This window comes from Jatropha curcas, chromosome 1 (genome assembly GCF_041381405.1).
Source record: "Jatropha curcas cultivar XTBG-Jc1 chromosome 1, XTBG_Jcur_1.0, whole genome shotgun sequence".
In the NCBI taxonomy this organism is placed as follows: domain Eukaryota; kingdom Viridiplantae; phylum Streptophyta; class Magnoliopsida; order Malpighiales; family Euphorbiaceae; genus Jatropha; species Jatropha curcas.
In genome coordinates this window covers 30211918-30231495 of record NC_143151.1, presented here as the reverse complement: position 1 = coordinate 30231495, position 19578 = coordinate 30211918, and the positions used below count along the sequence as shown (strand labels likewise).

Sequence of the window (19578 nt, the reverse complement as noted above, 5' to 3'; positions counted from 1 at the left end):
AAGGAGAAATAAAATTCAGCAATATTATATTTAGTGATTTAGACCAAAAAGTATATTAAGATCATGACATATATTATTTTTCATATATTTACGGTTATATTTTAAGTTGTTTGGTAGAAAAATTAATTCAATTTAATTTTTTAAAAAAGTCAGATAAGAAAAGTGAATATTTTTATGGAAAAGAAAAGTGAAATATTTTGAAAAAACAAATAGTCAACAAACCTATTTTTTACTAATTGAACAAAGTCCTAAACGACTATCTCAACCATTATCTATTTTTTTTTAAAAAAAAATAACCATTATCTATGTTTATACTATAAAAGAGGAAATAAGGAGAATAATAAAATTTTTTAAATATCATTAAAGAAATTTAAGATATTCAAAATATCTTTAATTATGACTAATAAAAAATTATAGCTTAACACAAATATATAATACTTGAATAATTAATATATAATGGATAATTATGAATTTTAAAATTTGAAATTTTATAGAATTTTTTTGTTTGTTTTCAAAATTTTATTTATAATTAATTAATAACTAATATATAAATGCATAATTATAACTTTTAAATTTTTGATATATATATATTAATATCCCTTAGTTCATCTAATCAAATATATTTAATTAATTTATTTTAAATCATCTAAATTTTTTTTATTTAATTTGTATATTTAAAATTTTATAGTATTGAGTGATGGAAAATTCTAACTAAATATATTGTCAGGTTATCTATATATTTACTATTAGGCCATGATGTGCATTATAATTATAATTAGTGCTTGATTATTGTATAAATGGACCATTTCATAAGTAAGTGCTCAGTCACAATCACTTTTTTTTATGTAAATAAGGAGAGCTAAAGACTCAGCACACAAAAAAAGACTGAAACAATACATTTATAAAGAAAGTAACTCCACAATGTCTTGAAATGGAATAACTCTTAGCAGAATGAGAACCAAAAGAAAGAGAGATGACAAAATGAGCCAGCAAATCATTTCTGAATTTTAATTTGTGACTTAAAAATATCTAAATTTATAAAAGTGTACTACTAATATGACTTTTACCAAAATAATTAATTTCAAGTTACTGAACATGTTCTAATAGGCCAAAAAACCATGTTGGCATTAATTATATTTAAAAAAATCAAAAAATCTGAAATTTTTTTTAGCCTCAAATAAATCTGCATCTAAAAGCTGAGCAACACACCAGGATGCTAATCATAAAACATCTGAACTCCAAACAACTGACAATCCGCGTGAGTAGCTAAATAATCCGCAACTGTATTCACCTTACAATTAATTTCGATCCCAAAAATCTTCCGCTCTTTTTTTTAAGTACTCATTCCGTTCCATTTTAATAGCTATAAATGTGCATTTTTTATTTTTCCACTTTAAGTGCTCATTTATAATTTTGAGAGTATATTAATTTTTTTTTTAAGTTTATCTATATTTATTAGGTGGTTTGTAGCAAATTTAATTGGGGAGCTCTTAATATATATTTAGAAAATTAATATATTCTAATTATTTTCTTAATCCTTGTGAAAAAGCCAAATGTTGCTATTAAGGTGAACAATGAGTAATTCTTTTCACTTCTCAACCAGATTCCTGACTCGTAATGCTGCTGGAGCATCTCCTAAAATTAAACCATAAGCAAGTTGAGAATCCACCTGCACCATGAGCCGCGCCAACCTCTATCCCAACCAAGCAATTTGGAGTGCATAAACTATATCCCGCAAGCCCCTGTCTTCTGTACTACCACGTTTGGAACTTCTATCTGTATTGATAATATTATCTTGTATCTCTCCTGCATCTTTGTCAAATATATATATATATATAATTACATACAATAATCTTAGCATCTATTAGTAATTTAATGATATATTTTTAATAGTTAGAATAATAGAGTAATCGTATCAATAATTCAAGGTAAATGAAGTGGGATTGCATTAATTGTTAATACAAATTTGTACATGTTAGTAGCCAATGAGTAGTCATAAAATTAAATGCTAAATGCCAAAACTTGGATGATAAGTCTCCATCCATCTTTTATCTCTTGAAGAAGTTTTTCTCACAACCAAAAGATGCTAACATAAAAACTGATACACATGATATGGGATTTACATTTTACAACAGTAAACGTATCCACGCCTCCAACAATCCACATGCTTGAAAGCAATCCCCTGGAATTAGACCATGTTCGGTGACCTTTTATATAATCTTTTGATTTGATCTAATGTTATTTTTATTATTTATAGTGTTAGATAACATAACGTTTAGAACAGTTAGTCTTTATTTCTCATCATCAGCAATCGTTGATTCATTCACGAGTTGTTAGATCAGAGGACAATAATTCATTATCCTTGGATTCCTTATATGTTTTTCAATTGTCAATTCATAATACCACTAATACAAAATTGAGTAGTAACGACCAATCTGGTCGTCATTCCAACAGAACGTTACCCTATCTTGTGTCGTTTGATTGATTTTGGTCAGGAAGTATTGGAGCAGTAAGCAAAGGAAATAGAATGGAATTCTGAAGTGAAGTAAAGAAAATGTAATTTCAGGAAATATAGCAATTACAAACTTACAGTAGCTTTGCAGCTTCTACTTGTATACAAGTAACTAAATAAAAGCTTGCACAGTTACTACTAATACAAGATATTCAAAAATCAAATACAATAAATCAAATATACAAGAACTTAACAAGTCTCTTCTTCTCTACTTTGTCATTTTGTTGACAATTATGCTTAGCAAATCTCTATATGCTTGGCAAATCTCTACCTCCTTTGGAAATTGAATGCCTTGATCGAAATTGCGAAAATAAATGCGAAGAGCACAGTGATTCCAACAATTACACCTGCAACTGCTCCAAGAAAATCATGTTTCATACCATAGGATGACTTTAGAAACTCAGCCACAGTTTGACCATTGCCGTCTTCAAGTATAGTATGTACATCACCAAACTGTGATGCGATTAGTCCATACAAGGTCCAGGCTATCGGACATGCCCAGTAGTACCATCTCCACCACACGGGCATACGCTGTTAAAGAGCAAGAAGAATAAAAGTTAAAGAGCCGGATGATTATGGATTAAAGAAACCAAAATCATAAGTTGCAGAAGACTTACAGGTCGGGGAACAATGAATCCTGCAAATATATTCCATATTGAATAGAATGCTGAGGAGACTATGGCTGCAATGTGGTGGTTTGGCGTGACAGCGACAGTCATCATTCCGTAGAAGGTGAAGTACAGCAATGTGAAGTACAGCAAGAATAGATACCAGAAGAACTTGGCAGCGGTCCATTCAAATGCAATCATTGAATATGTAATAAGACTGTATGCTACAGATTGAGCGAAAACGTATGGAAGCTCAATCAAGGCCTGCAAGAAACAAAAATTGCATTCAGAGTAATGGAAATATACACAAACAATATTTATATGAACTAATTGTATATAATAAATGTAAATTCATAAAAAGTTTTTACCTGTGCATATGCATAGGGCATGGCAGAATACAGTCCAGCAGCTCTCTCTCTATAAAAGACAGTTCTTTCAATTGCAACTACAGGCTGCACACTACTTGCATTTTGCACACCGAGGAAGAAAGTAGCTGCATATAATGCACCCATTGCATTCGCAAGATCTTGTTGCCTAGTCCTGGAGTTGAAGAAATGAGAATAGATAAGTAGCAAGAAATAGAGGGAAACTTTATTGGAAATCAAAGTTTATTAGATTGTTTCATTTCTGCCATATAGGACTTACACTGTGGAGCCAATGTCCCAGAAAATTGTCCCGAACATCAAGGCGACAAAGGTTGTGAACCAAAATCTTACAGCTGTGTATGGTGGATTTCGCCAGTATGACCATTGTTGCTTCCATAAGCAAGCAAGAGTTTGAGTGAAAAAGGATGTTGCGTATTGTGTGGGGAAATAGAGGTCCTTTGTACCAGGAGCAGGCTTGCTTAGTTCCTGAATCATTGCCTTGTTTCTCCTGAATTCGTGCCACGGATTAGCAACAAATTTAAGAACAAATAATCTTTTAGATTCTTAAAGTAACTGCTTTATATAACCCTTGTTAGAACATATTGGCACAATGAATGATCTAGTTTATAAGGAGAAAATAAACACCTGTAAAGATCAGACTTCTTGTAAAGATCAGTAAAATCAACCCCCAAAGCTAACTCTTGTGCTGGAGTGGTAACTTCCAACATCCAAGTTGCTGGGTTGTAGCCATCTGTAATTTTGCTAACTCCTTCAATTCCCTGGATAAAAGAAACGACAATTGAATTATGTATCATGAATGTTATAAGAACAAGGTTCCTAAGCTATGTATCAATTTGATCACTGCGTTAAAAATACCTCAAAATAATTAACCAAATGGGTAGAATGGCGACCCAATGGCCCAACATATATCTCTTCACCTCCTCTCTTCATCAGGAATAACTGCAATGCCACAATTGAATACATCAAACTTATATCTTGTAAAATAACAAAGTAATTTATGTATTATATAATATTTTTAACATTTCCTACCTCATCAAAGGCTTCAAATATGTCAATGCTTGGCTGATGAATGGTGCAGACCACTGTTCTTCCTGTATCCACAGTGTTTCTAACCGTTCTCATGACAATGGCAGCAGCTCTTGCATCTAGCCCTGAAGTTGGTTCATCCATGAATATAATTGAGGGGTTTGCCACCAACTCTACTGCTATGGTTAGACGTTTCCGCTGCTCTGTGGTTAGACCAGTCAAACCAGGTAACCCAACTAGTGAGTTCCTCAATGGATTCAACTCCACAAGCTCCATGACTTCCTCAACAAACATCTGCAACAAAGTAGTGTAATATGAAGTTAAGGATGTGGTTGTACTAGAACTCTTTTACAAGGAGTTTTGAACTTGACAAGAAGGGTTCGTATAAGGTAAAAGTGCCTTTTGAACTAGGTGAGGATAAATAATTTGATTGAGGTTGACATATACATAAGCTACTAAACAAGCACAGTCGTATGATAACAAACTTTCAATTCTTACCTTTCTGGTGTCAGCATCAACATCAGGGGGTAGACGAAGCCAAGCTGAGAAGACTAACGATTCATAAACAGTAACATTTGGAGAGTGGATGTCATTTTGCTCACAGTATCCTGAAATTCTAGCAAAGGTTTCTTGCTTTTTTGGGTATCCAGAGATTGTGATATCCCCCTCGATATATCCACCAGTTTTCCTACCAGCCAACACATCCATAAGAGTGGTTTTACCAGCTCCACTAACACCCATTAAAGCTGTGAGAACACCTGGCCTAAAAGCACCACTGACACCCTTCAAGAGCACCAATTTATCTTCAAGGACACCCTGACTTTTCATTTCCTGTAAAATTCAATCAAACAAGATGAGAGTTCATCCACTATCATTCTTGTAACCACATCACATTTAACAGATCGACACCCACAATACCTGTGGCATGTCAACTGAGTAGACAACGTTATCAAAGGTGAGGGAATGTGGTTCAAATGGAAGAACCATTCCCCTCTTCTTGTTGTTTGGCTCATCAATTCCACTTGTTCCAGTATCTGCATTTAAATTGAATATTGATTAGTACCTAATAGGAAGTTAGGAACATAAGAGATGACTTGATACGAACATATTATCAATGACTCTGTTACCTGTTCTGTGACTGCCTTCAATTTGCGATAACTGAATGGCTCCTCCAGGTCTGACACTTGATTCAGGCTCATCAGATATAACTGCCTGAGGCTTGTCAAATTCTGCCAGACAGTAATGGAAAATATCAAAAGCTACCATTATCAGAAATCATGAGATTGAGACGGTTGTGATACTCACCGTCAAAGACAGCAAGAGCGATTGCATAAAGGATGTTGAAGACGAACATAAACCCAACTTGTGCCCCTACTCCAATCCAATACCAATGTGCATCTGTAAAGAACCCACGGCTTTTCAGAACTTGAACTCCTAGTGTTTCGTTAGTGCTTGAGCCTTCAGGAATCTGTAATTTGTAAAATAAGTTCAGTTATCAGTTGATTATGGAGAGGTAAAAAGCATAAATATAGACAAAGGCTAGCTGAAGGAAATTACATGACTCCAACTGTGCCCAAGGAACTCATTAACAACTATTGCATTCTGCCCATACATCAGTGGTGATATCCAGTAACCCCATATCCACCATTTCTTAATGTCCTCTGTTCCAAAAAACAAGAAAAAAAAAAGATGTATTTCAGGTTTGATGTTAGAAAGTTTTAATCTATAAAGCACTCTTTGTGAACAAATTATACCTCTTGACAGGACAAAACCACCCAAAGCAAAAAGAGTAAGCAGTGCAAATGAACCAAAGGTGTTAGCAACAATCATATTCCTTCCAATTGAAGCGATTAACCGAAATAGACCAGAGGCCATTTGATTGACTAGCAACAGAAGTAAGTATTGCTTAAATAGCCTGCAGGAGATGCAACATATTTTTGAATCAACTGGAAATGAGCAGATATCAAATAATATAAGCTACAAAGTTATTCGTCTCGTCTCTTACCTTCCAACATTGGGATCAAATCCAATAACATAATATGTGAGGGCAACCCAAACGGCAACTTCCACAAATGAGATAGGAATTTTAAGAACCCATGAAGGTAGAGCATATGCCCATGCAGGAAAGAATCGGAAGTCCCTTTGCTTGTAGAATACAGGAAGCTTTGCAATGGTCATAGACAGTTCTGACATGCCATTAAACATGATTAGGGTCGCGGCGAAGAACAATGCACCCGTGTAAATCCCTCCATCAGTGACATCATTGTGTTTCATCTCAGTCCTAAAGAAGAGTGTCATGCTAACGATTGCCATCATCACAAGCTGGTTGCAGAAAGTATAGTGAAAACACATTAATTCACATGTAAAATTTGAGAACTGAAAATATTGCAAGTATAATGAAAATCCAATTGATAATTACTTGGAATAACTTGAAGTAGTAGACGAATGAGTTCCTTTTCATGAGTAAGTATTCTCTTGAAAAATTTGCTTTAAGCAGCTCCATCTTTCCAACACCATAGGGTCTGGTTGACAAAGCAGCTGGGTGGCTCTTGGTCCTATCATATGGAGTTGAAAGATCTTCTGCGATTTTTCGACCCACTTCAAATGATTGAAATGCCTCAGCAAATTCGTTCACTTCGACATATCTGTAAGGCTGATTTTTGCGTGCCCAATACTGTTGCTGATCTTTTTTAGATGTAACCTGCAAAGAATTCATCATTTAACAGGTTATGGGACTGCACATTTAATAATCCCCTTAAAGAAGACATTATTACAAAACCAAAGAAAGAATTACTTCTTGCAAGAAGTCAGCAACGCCTTTTCTGTCAGGACATTTGAACCCCATATGTTCAAAAAACTCAAGGACACGCTCTCTAGGTCCATGGTACACAATCTGGCCATCTGATATTAGAATAATATCATCAAAGAGGTTATAGGTCTCCGGTGCTGGCTGAAGGAGGGAGATGACAGCAGTTCCATTAAGAATGTGAATTGATTGCCTCAGTGAGTTCACAATCTGGTAAGTTGTTGAGCTGTCCAAGCCAGTGGAAATCTCATCCATAAACAATGCCTTTGCTGGTCCAACAAGCATTTCACCTGCAATTGGATTGTTGAAGAATTTCATACACGTGGTTGAAAGGGCAAATAATAGAAATAGACTAATGGAGGTTGTCTCATTTACCTGTTGTAACACGTTTCCTTTGCCCTCCTGAGATACCCCTTATCATTTCATTCCCTACAAGAGTATCTGCGCAGACCTCCAATCCTAATATCTGAAAATTTTAAGAGATAAATGAATTGAGAAATTTATCAGATATTGTATCTAAACAATTATTTTTAAAAGATCTATGATGATTAAAAATAATTCAAGGTGATAATAACCTTCAAAACATAATCTGTGACCACACTAGTCTCCTGACCTTCTGTTGCTGCTGCCTGTGATGCCAAAGATGACAGTAAATAGAAATTAATTGCTATCAATCAAATTTATTCTGTTACAGAAACTCTTCTACTGTAATTATAACCATCATAAAACAGAAACACCACTTCAACCAAGTGATCACTAAGAATAGATAAAAATCTACATTGACATGGCAGGTGCCAATATAAAAAACAGGGAATATGGTTTGAAGACATTGATCTATTTGTTAGGCCAGTGTCTGTCTAGGGTGTGAGGAAAATTATGTTTTATGCTTCTCCTAACAATTCTTTTCCATTATTAGTAACTTCCCTCACCTTCATGAAGACATCAATGTCAGGATCAGGCTTAATATTTGCTGCCTTTTCTCTTCTTGACAACTCTGCTAACATTTCTGCAAATCACAAAAACAAATTGTCATGCTTATATTTTGTACAAGTCACCTGAATACCTCATGAAACTAGTTCTGCAATGTGATCTAACCATGTTGGGTTCCAACTCCTTGGCATCTGGCAGAAAATGCCAAAGTTTCTCTTACAGTCATTTCTCCAATATGGAGATCCTGTTGACTGATATAGGCAGCTGTTCTTTGAGGAACAAATTCATTCAGTGTATGACCATTATAAGTCACAGAACCAGAAACCTGCAAGAAAAATTCAACATAAGGAAACAATAAAAGCAAAATTATCAAGTAAAATATAAAGCTGAAAGAGTTTTTATCTCTACCTTTAAAGAAGGATCAAGCTTTCCAGCTAGTGCCAACAAGAGTGTGGTCTTTCCAGAACTCGGAGGACCCAAAAGCAAAGTCAGTCTGCAAAACATACATATCAAAAAGATTAAAAACAGATACCGAATATTTTTCCTTCAATTTAGAAAACTGGAAAGTGCAAGAAATCAGATGTTCAGATCTTATGCCCATCTCACCTTGATGGCTTGATAACTCCACTAACATCTTTAAGGATGGTCAATGGTCTCTTTCTACTTGGAAAGATAGGAATAAAACGCAGAAGGCCCTTCAAAATCAAAGGGAAAGTTAGCTTATGAGAACATCATACAAAAACTGAATAAGAACAGTTACTGACTCTATATATTTTCAACCGCTTACCTCTATCGCACCAACAGTGGCGTTAATGAACGTCGGCAAAGCACGACTACTTCCTACGAAGGCTTCTGCTTCAATATTTAGATGCTCATATCTAACTTCGATTGTTGGAACTTCAATTCCAACCCTAACATACAAAGAGACCAAAAGAAAATTGAGGCCAAATATACAAGAAAATAAGAAACCTCAACAAATAAAACAGAGCTCCTCTGCGCAGCAGCTAACGATGAAATATCCATATGGCAGTTCTTGTATGTCGAAAACCACTTTCTATAATAAATCTTTTGTTCTTTCTTACGTTTTATCAAACATAAAACTCGTAACATGAAGAAAATAATATTTACCTATCAATTCGATTCTTGAGCTTTAACAAGAACTTCTCATTATCTTCTTCAGCAACTCTGATCAATCTCTCAATCAAAGTTTTCCTTTCTTGTAATCCAAGATTATCTACATCAATCTCATTAGCTCCACCTTTAGAAGCACTAACCAGTATACCTTTCCTAAGACGATCATAGGTAGGTAACTTTTCAAGAGCAGCCCATTTAAGAGCCTCCTCATCGTCTTCTTCTCTTGAAGATCTTGAAAAAACCTCCAGCCCATTATTCCTCCAACCCGAAGAGCTTCCTCTTCGTAAACTAGCACTTGCTCTGTAATGGTCCGTCCCCTCCATTAAGAAGAACTTCAATAACTACAACAAAATTTTAAAAACCCACCAAAACCCAAATCTTGTTTCTCAATTCTGTCTTGATTTAAAAATATGAATCAAAGAAACACCAAAATTTCAAGTTCTTGAGCTTGAACAGGCAAAACTGTGGAAATGGGTTTCTTAGTAAAACTGAGTTGAAGAAAGTTAGAATGGAGGGATGGCTTTTATAAGGTAATAGGAGAAGCAGAGTATTGACTGGCGGCTTTATTATTAACATTCAAACTTGGTAGATTATGTTGTTCTTTAAAATATTTTGACCAAATTATTGAAAAGAAAAAAAAAAAAAAAAGAAAAGGAAAAGTCTAACAAAATTTTCATTTTCCGGTCTCCACGCTATCTGGAATATGAGAAAGCTGTCCTGCTTGTTAAGGCCGCCTTGCATTGTCTTATCTTTGACAGTTAGCCGTTCTAACAGCACGGTGGATGTGGAAATTAAATGGATAATATTATTATTATATTCGTTCTATACGTCAGGTTTGAAACCAGGGTCCAGGAGGCTGCCTGGCATTAGGATTTTTTTTTAATATTTCAGATATTTTTATATAAAACAAAAACATTATAATAAAAAAATATTATTTTCGCAATTATTGATTCCTTTTCTTTTTAATATTATAAAATATAACTAAATAAATAAAAAGATAGATTTTTAGTATATTGATAGCACATGAAAGCATAATTAGAATAACACACTATGATTATAATATATGTAGTGATTGAATGTTTTATTAATTTTTTAAATTGCACATGATTTGAAGTGTAATAATGCAGAATAAACCTGTGTGTACATGTAACAAATTTTTATTTAGATGTTGGAAAAATGAGTTAAATGTGTCAAAATGTATCCTTATAAAAATAATATTTCCTTTAATATATTTTCGTTAGTCTTTTCATTAATGTGAGGAACGAAAGATAATAAGATAATTAATTTAATGTGATATTTTGGCCCTTTGCGCACTCAATGAATAAAAAAAATATTAATGGTGTATATATTTAAAATTATGAATTGCTTTATTTATTCAATATTTAATTAATGGTAATAGTAGTAAATTTGGACTTTACATAGGGTAGAATAGAAAACTCTATATATATTACTATCTTTTAAAAGAGAAAATAAAACTATAATTTATTATAAATGGCAAATGAGCCTATTTTTATATTGACAAATAGAGTATGATATTTTGTGAAATAGAAAACCAATTTTTTTGTAATTAAGCATAGTATTATTGAAAAAAAAAAGTAAATCATTTTTAAATTCCAAAATTTTTTTTTAAATATTATTATCATTTAATCAAATAGTATTGCATAAATATTAAATAAGCCTTAAAAAATTTATTAGAGTGAATTATTGAGCAATTTTTTTTTTTATCTTCTACCAGACAGTTAATTAGTTGATAGTAACTGAAGAGGGGTTTAAACTTCTAACCTGCAATAAATAAGTTTAAATAATTTTTAGTCTGCTGTCATTTTTATCCAAAGATTTAGGAAACTATATTGACCATATGGAAGTTTAGGGGATAAATGTATTAAAAATTAATTCTTGCTTTCCATTATATAATTAAATAAATAGCTTGTTTTAAGTTTCTTTGAATTGCAAAAACTATGTAATTACATAATTAATAAATAGTGGAACTTTCTGTTGGATGTGCCTAATTAACCAAATCATTGATTAAATCAACCATCTAGAAGTGCAATTTTTATTATTTGAGTGGAACTATCTAGAAATGCTTGAATGAGGGACTTCAAATTAACTTAATTACAACCTAAGGACTAAATCAAATGAAGGGTTTATAATTATTACCTCCGTTCTATTTTTATCTATGCTTTTTGGAAATTATTTCACTTTGAAAAAATTAAATAGTATTAATTAATTTTTCCAACTTCGTTCTTTTCTTTACGAAATACAATAACTATTATTTATAATTTTCTAAAACCTATTTGATCACCTATTTTTTTTTTTTTTCTTAATTTTGGTGGCAGGTTAACTAAGAGAAAATTATTGATATTAGAACAATTAAATGAAATTAAGGGTAATTCAAACAATTAAAAAAATATTTTATCATAATTTAAGTGATAAAATTACCTATTTAATTACCATGCAAAGGCTAAAAGCGACATAGAGAGGTAAAACCATTAATTTAATTTTCTAAATCTCAAAACAAAAGGAAAAAGGTCAACGCATGCGTAGAAGAAATGAAAATGAAAATGCAAGCAAAGAAAGAAGAAATGATGTTGCCGGGAAATAGAGAATCAATGTTTCATTTCATTCAATCTCCAAGATTTACGTTTCCTTCAAATACTTAATATTAATTAATTAATATATATTAATATTATTATAATTGACTCGGAATTTTCTCCAACTACATTTTCTACTAGCTACCTTTTCTATGCCTTCTAGATTCGCTACATGTGAATACGTAACTCGGTTAATAAAATATTGCTTTAATTAATTTTTATTTATATATATATTCCCACATGATTATTATTTTCTCTTCTCAGTTTCCATTGAGCGAAACATGTAAATTCACCATTATACATTTTATGAATTTTTTTTTTTGTAAAATATTCTAAATTTTAGGAGGATTTATTCATTTCACATCTGCTCAACGTTAGCAATAATAATTTTTAGAATTTTTAATTTCTAGATAAAATATTAATTTAATACATAGTTAATATAATTTTTCAATAATAACTTTTATATTTTTCAACTATCTATAATTGTTTAATTGATTTAATTCTGTAAGTTGGAATGGTTTTAATAGAATGAATTTGAAGTATTTAATAAATATAATTTAATAATTTTAAAACGTTTAATGAGTGAAAATAAAAATTGAGTACGCCGCAAAAAAATATTAACTAAATGTACAAGAAGAAAAATTTATACATGTGGCCATTTTTAATCTACTTAAAATAATATATTATTGATTACTCCAGCAGTTGAATGTACATAGAGGTCAGGCATTCAAAAATTAGCAACTTCCCCCCTTGAAAATTTTTTTGACATATAAGTAAAATTTTGTAAAAAAAATTCATTAATCGATATTTTAAAAAGAATTGAAAATGTGTCATTTTAGGGATTAGAATTGTTATTAAAAATATTTTTAGATTAAACATTTCTTTTGTGATAATTTAGTAATTATTAAATTGTGAATGTTAAATTATTACAGGAAAGTAGTTGTAAGTTAATTATAGGGATATAGAAATATGGAATAGGAATAAAATAGACAGACATGAGGTACATTTGATTGGGGATTCTTCGGACAAAAAAAAAAAAGATCCCCTTCTAGATGAAATATTATTATATCAGTATATAATAATTACTCCTTCTAGATATGGACAAGACAAAAGTTAAAACAAAAGCAAGAAATTAAAAAAAAAAAAAAAAGTAAAACCACTAGCAATTGCATTATTACACCTAAATTCATAAAATATGGAATAAATATAAAATATGAAACGATCAGCCACGTGACCCAATTAGCTGTTAGTATTATGCAATATAGTTATCTATATAGATCACTTTTGGACAAGTTGCTTAAAGGTGGGGTGTGGAAATTTGAAATTATATTACTTTATATTATAAGAAATTCTAACAAACTGTCTTTTTCCTTATCTTGTGAGCTATCACAGGAAGCTTCCTCTTTCTTTTTTTTTTTTTCTTTTTGTACAGTTTATACAGCACTATCTTTTAACTTAATGGACTTTATATAATTCTGCTTTCACCGTGTCAAATTCATTAAAAAAATTATTCTCGATAGAGCTTTTCTATATCCACAAAGATAAAATATTCGATTTTTTATTTGAAAAATTTGAGTTTTTTCCGCTCTATTAAACTCATTATAGAAGCTCATCTTTTAGTATACACATACAATATAAAATAGCATTAAAAAAGTAATTCAAATATATTATCTAATCATTATAAAATTTTTATAATAAAAATAACTCAAAAAATAAATTTAAAATTACCTCTTTTAAAAATTAATTAGATGACTTTCTATTTCCTTCTCTCTAAATAATTCTATTAATATTTAGGAATAAAGAGGTTAAAACTTAAATTAAAGTGAAGAATTAATGAATTTTGGACTGTATATAAATATCTGATTGGAAAATTAAGTAATTTATTTTGAATTAGTTGACCATGATGAGATGAATGGGTCTTTGTTCCTTCTTTGACTCAAAAAAAAAAATAATAAAAAAAAAATCCATGTCATATGCCAATTTTAGCAGTCCAAAACTCTACATGTATGTACGAATTTTCCTTTTACTGTGCTTCTAGAAGAACAAGAGCGTAAAGTCTTAGACAAGGGGGAGGAACCAACATGTTACTTACATGTGAACTCTAAATGTTATTAAGGATAGGATCATAATATGACGTCATAAATATAAATATAAAATAAAATAAAAAGATGCTAAAATTTTGGTTGATTAAAGAAATATATATACATGCATATGTTCAAAATGTGGGGCTATATAGGGATAACTACTTGACTGGCGTTCCATTTATATGGGCTCTTTCCTTTTCTTTCAAGTGCAAACCAATAACTTCTTAATTACCATGATCAGGTCAGGCCATACATTGCTTCTTCTTCTTCTTCTTCTTCTTCTTCTTCTTCTTCAGTAATTATATATGTTTTTCTTTCTTTTTATTGTGTTTTTGTTCATAAGAATTCTGAGGAAAATATTAGAAAATTACATGTTAAACAAGTTACAAGTAGAGTTGCTATGCTATACTATTCAGAAAAGATGTATATGTATATACATATAGTAAAATTTTATTTTTTTTATATTAGATATGGTTTTTTTTTTTTCTAAACTCTAATTTTTGAAGATTAAACTTAAGCCTTAATAAAAAAAACTCAGAAAATGAAAATTGAATGATTTGGTTTTGTTATTAAAATGAACGTCAAGATTGCCTTATCCGTGACTTACATTAAATGGTATTGATGTATGATTGGTAGGGACTGATAAAAAGATGGACTTGGTCAAATTTGAGGTACCGGAAAAATACATACCATTGGAGAATTCAAACTTCAAAAGTAGCAAATAATATGAAAATCCCTTTCTAGAAGACACAATTTTTCAACTTCAACAAATAATAAGTCATTTCATTTCCGTTTGACAGTAAACCATTTTTTCATTTCCACTTTTTATTTCTTCTTTTCTATTCATTTTGTATGGAAAATCATTTATTTCTGTTATATTGTTAGTTTTCTGACTCAGGACTTAGTCACAAGTAATGCTCTTCGTCCCTCCCTATGAGTGCATTTAATGGAGATCAAAATCAAGAGTTATTTTCACATGCCAGCCTGCGTTGCTAACGGAACCACAATCAGTAGATAAAATAATAAAATTTAAAGGTGAATTTATGTTTCAGCCAATAAATTTTACTAAATTTTATAAAATTTTTTTACTTCTTTTCAATTTAGTATGAAAAAATATATATTTAATTCGTATTGATCTAATTTTTAAATTATTACTAAATCAAGTTTTACTATTTGTTAAAATAATTTTTATATTTCATATTTATTTATATCAATTGGGAAAAAGAATTATTAATAGACAAATTATCCTGTGGTGCCTATATTATAATCCAAAATGACAGTAACGGTTTCAATTATTTATATCAAGTCTTGTCATAAAAATATCTCACGCGTGGGGCCATAAGGGTAAGAAGTGTCAAAAACAAAAAAAATATTTGTCGAGAGTTCTAATGAACTTAAATAATACTGTTAATTATATAAGCCAGATAATTTAACTCTTACCTTATTAAATTAGTGAAAAATTTTATAATTAAAATGATTTAAACTCGAAATTTTTCATTCTTTGAATAAGTGAACCAGACACGTGTTTAGAGATGTGAATTTGATGATACACTGTTCAGAAAATTGATATTAGCAAAAAGGTTGAGAAATTGTAAATCATGTCCCATTCAATTCCTAATAGGTTAAAGAACATTAACCGTTGGTGAGGATGGAGTTTTATTGGTAGAGGCCTTGAAAAGATGAGAAAGAGGACAAAGAGAAAAAAGGCATAATCAAAACTCATGAAAACATATCTTGATTATTATATTTATATTAGATTATTTGAATCTAGATATTCTCATTATGAATGGATTCGGGTAGTCCAATCATATTTATTTTAATACTAATAAAAATAAATAGGTAGATAACAAGTAGAGTAATTGTCAATGCAATTACTGTTGTAGGGAAAATTGGCCTGCATGCATGCCCATGGTTTATTGTCTGCCGCCGGCGGAATGATTGATCGTGATGGATCATGGATGTGACAATGTTGATGGAAGCATTTTTGGCCGATACATATAAAAAATAGAGAATCATCTCCTCGAGCTCTAGCAGAATGGTTTTTCCAAAGATTCATCCCTATACTTTCGGTCCTTTTCTTTTCCTGTCAGATTATAGTTTTGGCTCAACCAAACAAAGCCTTCAAATATAGTTAATTGTATCTCTCTATCACTTCTTTTTTTTTTTTTTTTTGTTTTGATATCCAATTAAATATTTTTAGATTAATATTAAGATAATATAATTTAGAAAGACCAATCCAACGGCATTCATGGCACGCATCACGCTCAATTATGTATTTAAAAATATTATAAAAATATGAATTCTACATTAAATGTCACACGTGTGGGCCATAAGATCAAGAAAGACTTTGTGTGTCAATTTGATGATACACTAGTATACAGAGAAATAATATTATAGCAATGGGTCTCTACTTCTAGCAAAATGGTTCTTAAACTAAAACCTTGTCGTTTTGCTGCTTTCCTTTCCTCTGAGATGATAGTTTTAGTTCAATCAACTAAAACCTTCAAATACAGTTACATATTACCTCTTAAGAGGGGGAGGATTCAAACATGGAGGTTGCAGTATATGCACTTATCACTAGGGTTTGGTATTTTAGATTAGTATATGCATTATCAAGACAATAGACAAATAAAACCAATATGTATAGCACAATTTATGTACTTTAAAAAAAGAATATGGGCACAGTAACACTGCACATATATCAAACAAGCTGCTCAAGCTTAGAACCTAATTTCCAAGCATATAGAAACAAATGACACTTGTTATTTACACATCTTTAATTTATTAACTTAAGTGTGAAAACCTGCCTTCACTCTTTCAAACAATTTCATATAAAAGTAACAAACTTCAACCTAATTAAGGGGGAAAAACAACAGAGTTCTCCAGAAAGCTATACTTTACAGACTAAACATCCATGACGCAAGAAAAACCTTGTATGCTCATCAGTTGGAAAAAATTCACATGGCGGGATGATCTTCCTCAACGATGGTCTTGAGCACACCATATATGATACAATATTAGCCTTTACATTATCACACCACTTCAAATTTATCTCCCTCAATCGCGTACAGTTTTGTACTACTTCTTTCACTCCTTTTGCTGTCACATTCAAGCAACCCTCCAAGTTCAAATGCGACAACCTCTGGCATCTCTTTGCAATAATGGCCAAAGCTTCATCGTCGATTGCCGGTCCTTGCACTTGCAAAACCTCCAACTTAGGAACTTTAAAGTTTATATCGAGATTCTTTATCCCCGTGCATCTGTTCATCTCCAAATTCCTAATCTCACTGCAATTTTTCAAAACTTCTTTGACCCCTTCTTCAGTAATAGTAGGGCAGTAGCTAATTTCAAGTAGTTGTAGATGAGGACAGCATAACGCAATATTTTTTAGACATTCATCACTTAAACTGTTATTTCCAGTCAATTTTAGAGATCTAATTCGGGGATTGATCACCAAATCTGTCGAAAATTCTTCCACCCCCAAGTTTGTTCTCTCCATTTTGACATCTTCCAACAAGGGGCAGTTCTTTATAAGCGCAAACAAGGACAGACTAGTGAGCTTAGAACATAAACTAAGGTTTATAATGGACAAGTTACCAAGTAACTTCGACAACTCAATAATGGATTCATCGGTGAGAAAATTTGCCCCTTCAAGATCTAAGTACACAAGAAACTGACACCTATATAATAAACAAGAAATTCCAACAGCTGTAAAATTATAGCATTGAGAGATAGTCAGCTTCTTCAATGGAAGACAAGCTTCTCCAATCAAACATAGGAATTCATTGGAGATAAATGAATTAGAGACATGAAGCTCACATAAAGTCTTAGCATAACTAAATGATTCTTGAAAAAACGAATCTATATAAGGGATTCCAAGACTATCCAAAGAAATAGAACACAAATTACCACAATTGCGCATAATGACACTAATACCATTCTGGGTTAAGAAATCACAATCAAGAATCACAACCTCTCTTAATAAAGCGCAATTCGATGATAAAGACTGAAGAGATTTATCAGTAATGAAATGATTACCAGAAAGGTTAATCTTACACAGCCTATTCAGCTTCATCGCCAAATCAAAAATCCCTTCATCTGTTACAACCCCAGAAAAAGATGCCAAAGCCAAAGACCCATTTGGATTGAAACGAGAATAATACTGAGGAAAACTGATATCAAGGTCTTCAAGCAATGGAAAAGAATTCCCGATTACAAATAAATCACTATCTTGTAAAGATCCAACCTTTGAGCAATTCAACTTTCTCAAATTCCTCATCCTCAATCCTAATTCTCTCACACCCATTAAAGGAAACAGGTTCTGTTTTGAGAAACTTAGGGTTTCGAGGTCTAACCCAGATTTAGAGATTTGATAAAGAAGGGAATTGAGGTCGCCCTCGAATTCACGAATTTCAATTTCCTTCAGATTCCGGAATCTACTGAGAAGACAGGGAAGGAAACGAATTACCTGAGAAGAGATTGTTAAGGTACGGCGGAGCTGATCGGTGATTGAGAGGAATCGGGTGGAGACTAAAGAAAGGGATTCGAAATAACGATGATGATCGAGCGAATTAAAAATCAATTCCCAGCATTCTTGGGGCAAATCCACGGATTTCTCTGCCATGTACTCGTTTGAAATTGAAATTGAGAATTTAGAAGAGAGAAAGAGAAAAAACAGAAAATTGGGAGGCGCACTGGCGGAGAGGGAGAGCAAGTGGAGAGTAGTGGATGTTTGTGCGTGCGTGGGCTCTACATCCTAACGGGTAACGGCTTTGATCTCAATTTGATCTAGATTCGTTAATCTGACTATTTCTGGATTCAAAAATTCAAATCAGATGAAGAAAAGGAATCATCAAGGAATCTTTTTTTTTTTTTTTTTTTTTTTCAATTAGTGTTTCATTTGCAGATTAATGTTTTACTAGGCTTTATGACCTTTTTTTTTTCAATTAATTGTTTGGTAAATGCATCGTAATAATATTTTAATATTTTAACAATATTTTTTTATTTTATTAAAAGTTAAATAAGTCTTAAATAATATTAAGAAGTATATAACAAGAATAATCCTTCAATTTCAATAATTTTCACCAAATAAATGAATTATAATTAGCGAGATTCAAATATAAAAACTTGTATTTCCATCATAAGTATATATTTATATATAGGGATGACAGTGAAATTCTGTATTTATAAATTTTCAAATCCATGTAATTTAAATGATTACGATACTTGCAAAATTTAATACAAATTTAAAGTCAATACACTTTACAAAATCCAGATCAACAATTGTTTTTTCTTTTTTCTTTTTCCCTTTAAATTATTTATTTGCAGCAAGTAATAATAAGTTCAATTCAGTTTCAGGGCTCATTATATATATATAGTTTTAACTGATTCAAATTATAGTTTTAATAAATATCGCTATAACAATTTGCACATTGCAAGTGAAGAATTATGATTTAAATTTAATCATTATAAACTAGTTCAGAGGTTAAATTTGTTGAAAA

At 31.5% G+C, this 19578-nt stretch overlaps 2 protein-coding genes across 2 annotated transcripts; both read right to left on the bottom strand.

The window, feature by feature from the left end:
• Nucleotides 1-2541: 2541 nt before the first annotated feature.
• LOC105634772 (pleiotropic drug resistance protein 1) lies at nucleotides 2542-10021 on the bottom strand. Its single transcript, XM_012217678.4, has 24 exons — nucleotides 9397-10021; nucleotides 9056-9179; nucleotides 8875-8963; nucleotides 8677-8761; nucleotides 8434-8593; nucleotides 8268-8344; nucleotides 7914-7967; nucleotides 7714-7804; nucleotides 7327-7628; nucleotides 6952-7233; nucleotides 6538-6854; nucleotides 6287-6447; nucleotides 6090-6193; nucleotides 5838-6000; nucleotides 5660-5761; nucleotides 5451-5566; nucleotides 5031-5363; nucleotides 4536-4826; nucleotides 4362-4445; nucleotides 4131-4264; nucleotides 3766-3993; nucleotides 3489-3660; nucleotides 3130-3384; nucleotides 2542-3043 (listed from the first exon to the last, which is right to left on the bottom strand). Exons 1-24 carry the CDS (start codon nucleotides 9723-9725, stop codon nucleotides 2780-2782), a joined length of 4317 nt encoding a protein of 1438 aa, XP_012073068.1. The 5' UTR covers nucleotides 9726-10021; the 3' UTR covers nucleotides 2542-2779.
• Nucleotides 10022-16706: 6685 nt separating this feature from the next.
• LOC105634771 (RNI-like superfamily protein) lies at nucleotides 16707-18934 on the bottom strand. The gene has a single exon (XM_089716472.1). The coding sequence runs from the start codon at nucleotides 18699-18701 to the stop codon at nucleotides 16968-16970; it is 1734 nt and encodes a 577-aa protein (XP_089572598.1). The 5' UTR covers nucleotides 18702-18934; the 3' UTR covers nucleotides 16707-16967.
• Between the last annotated feature and the right edge of the window lie 644 nt (nucleotides 18935-19578).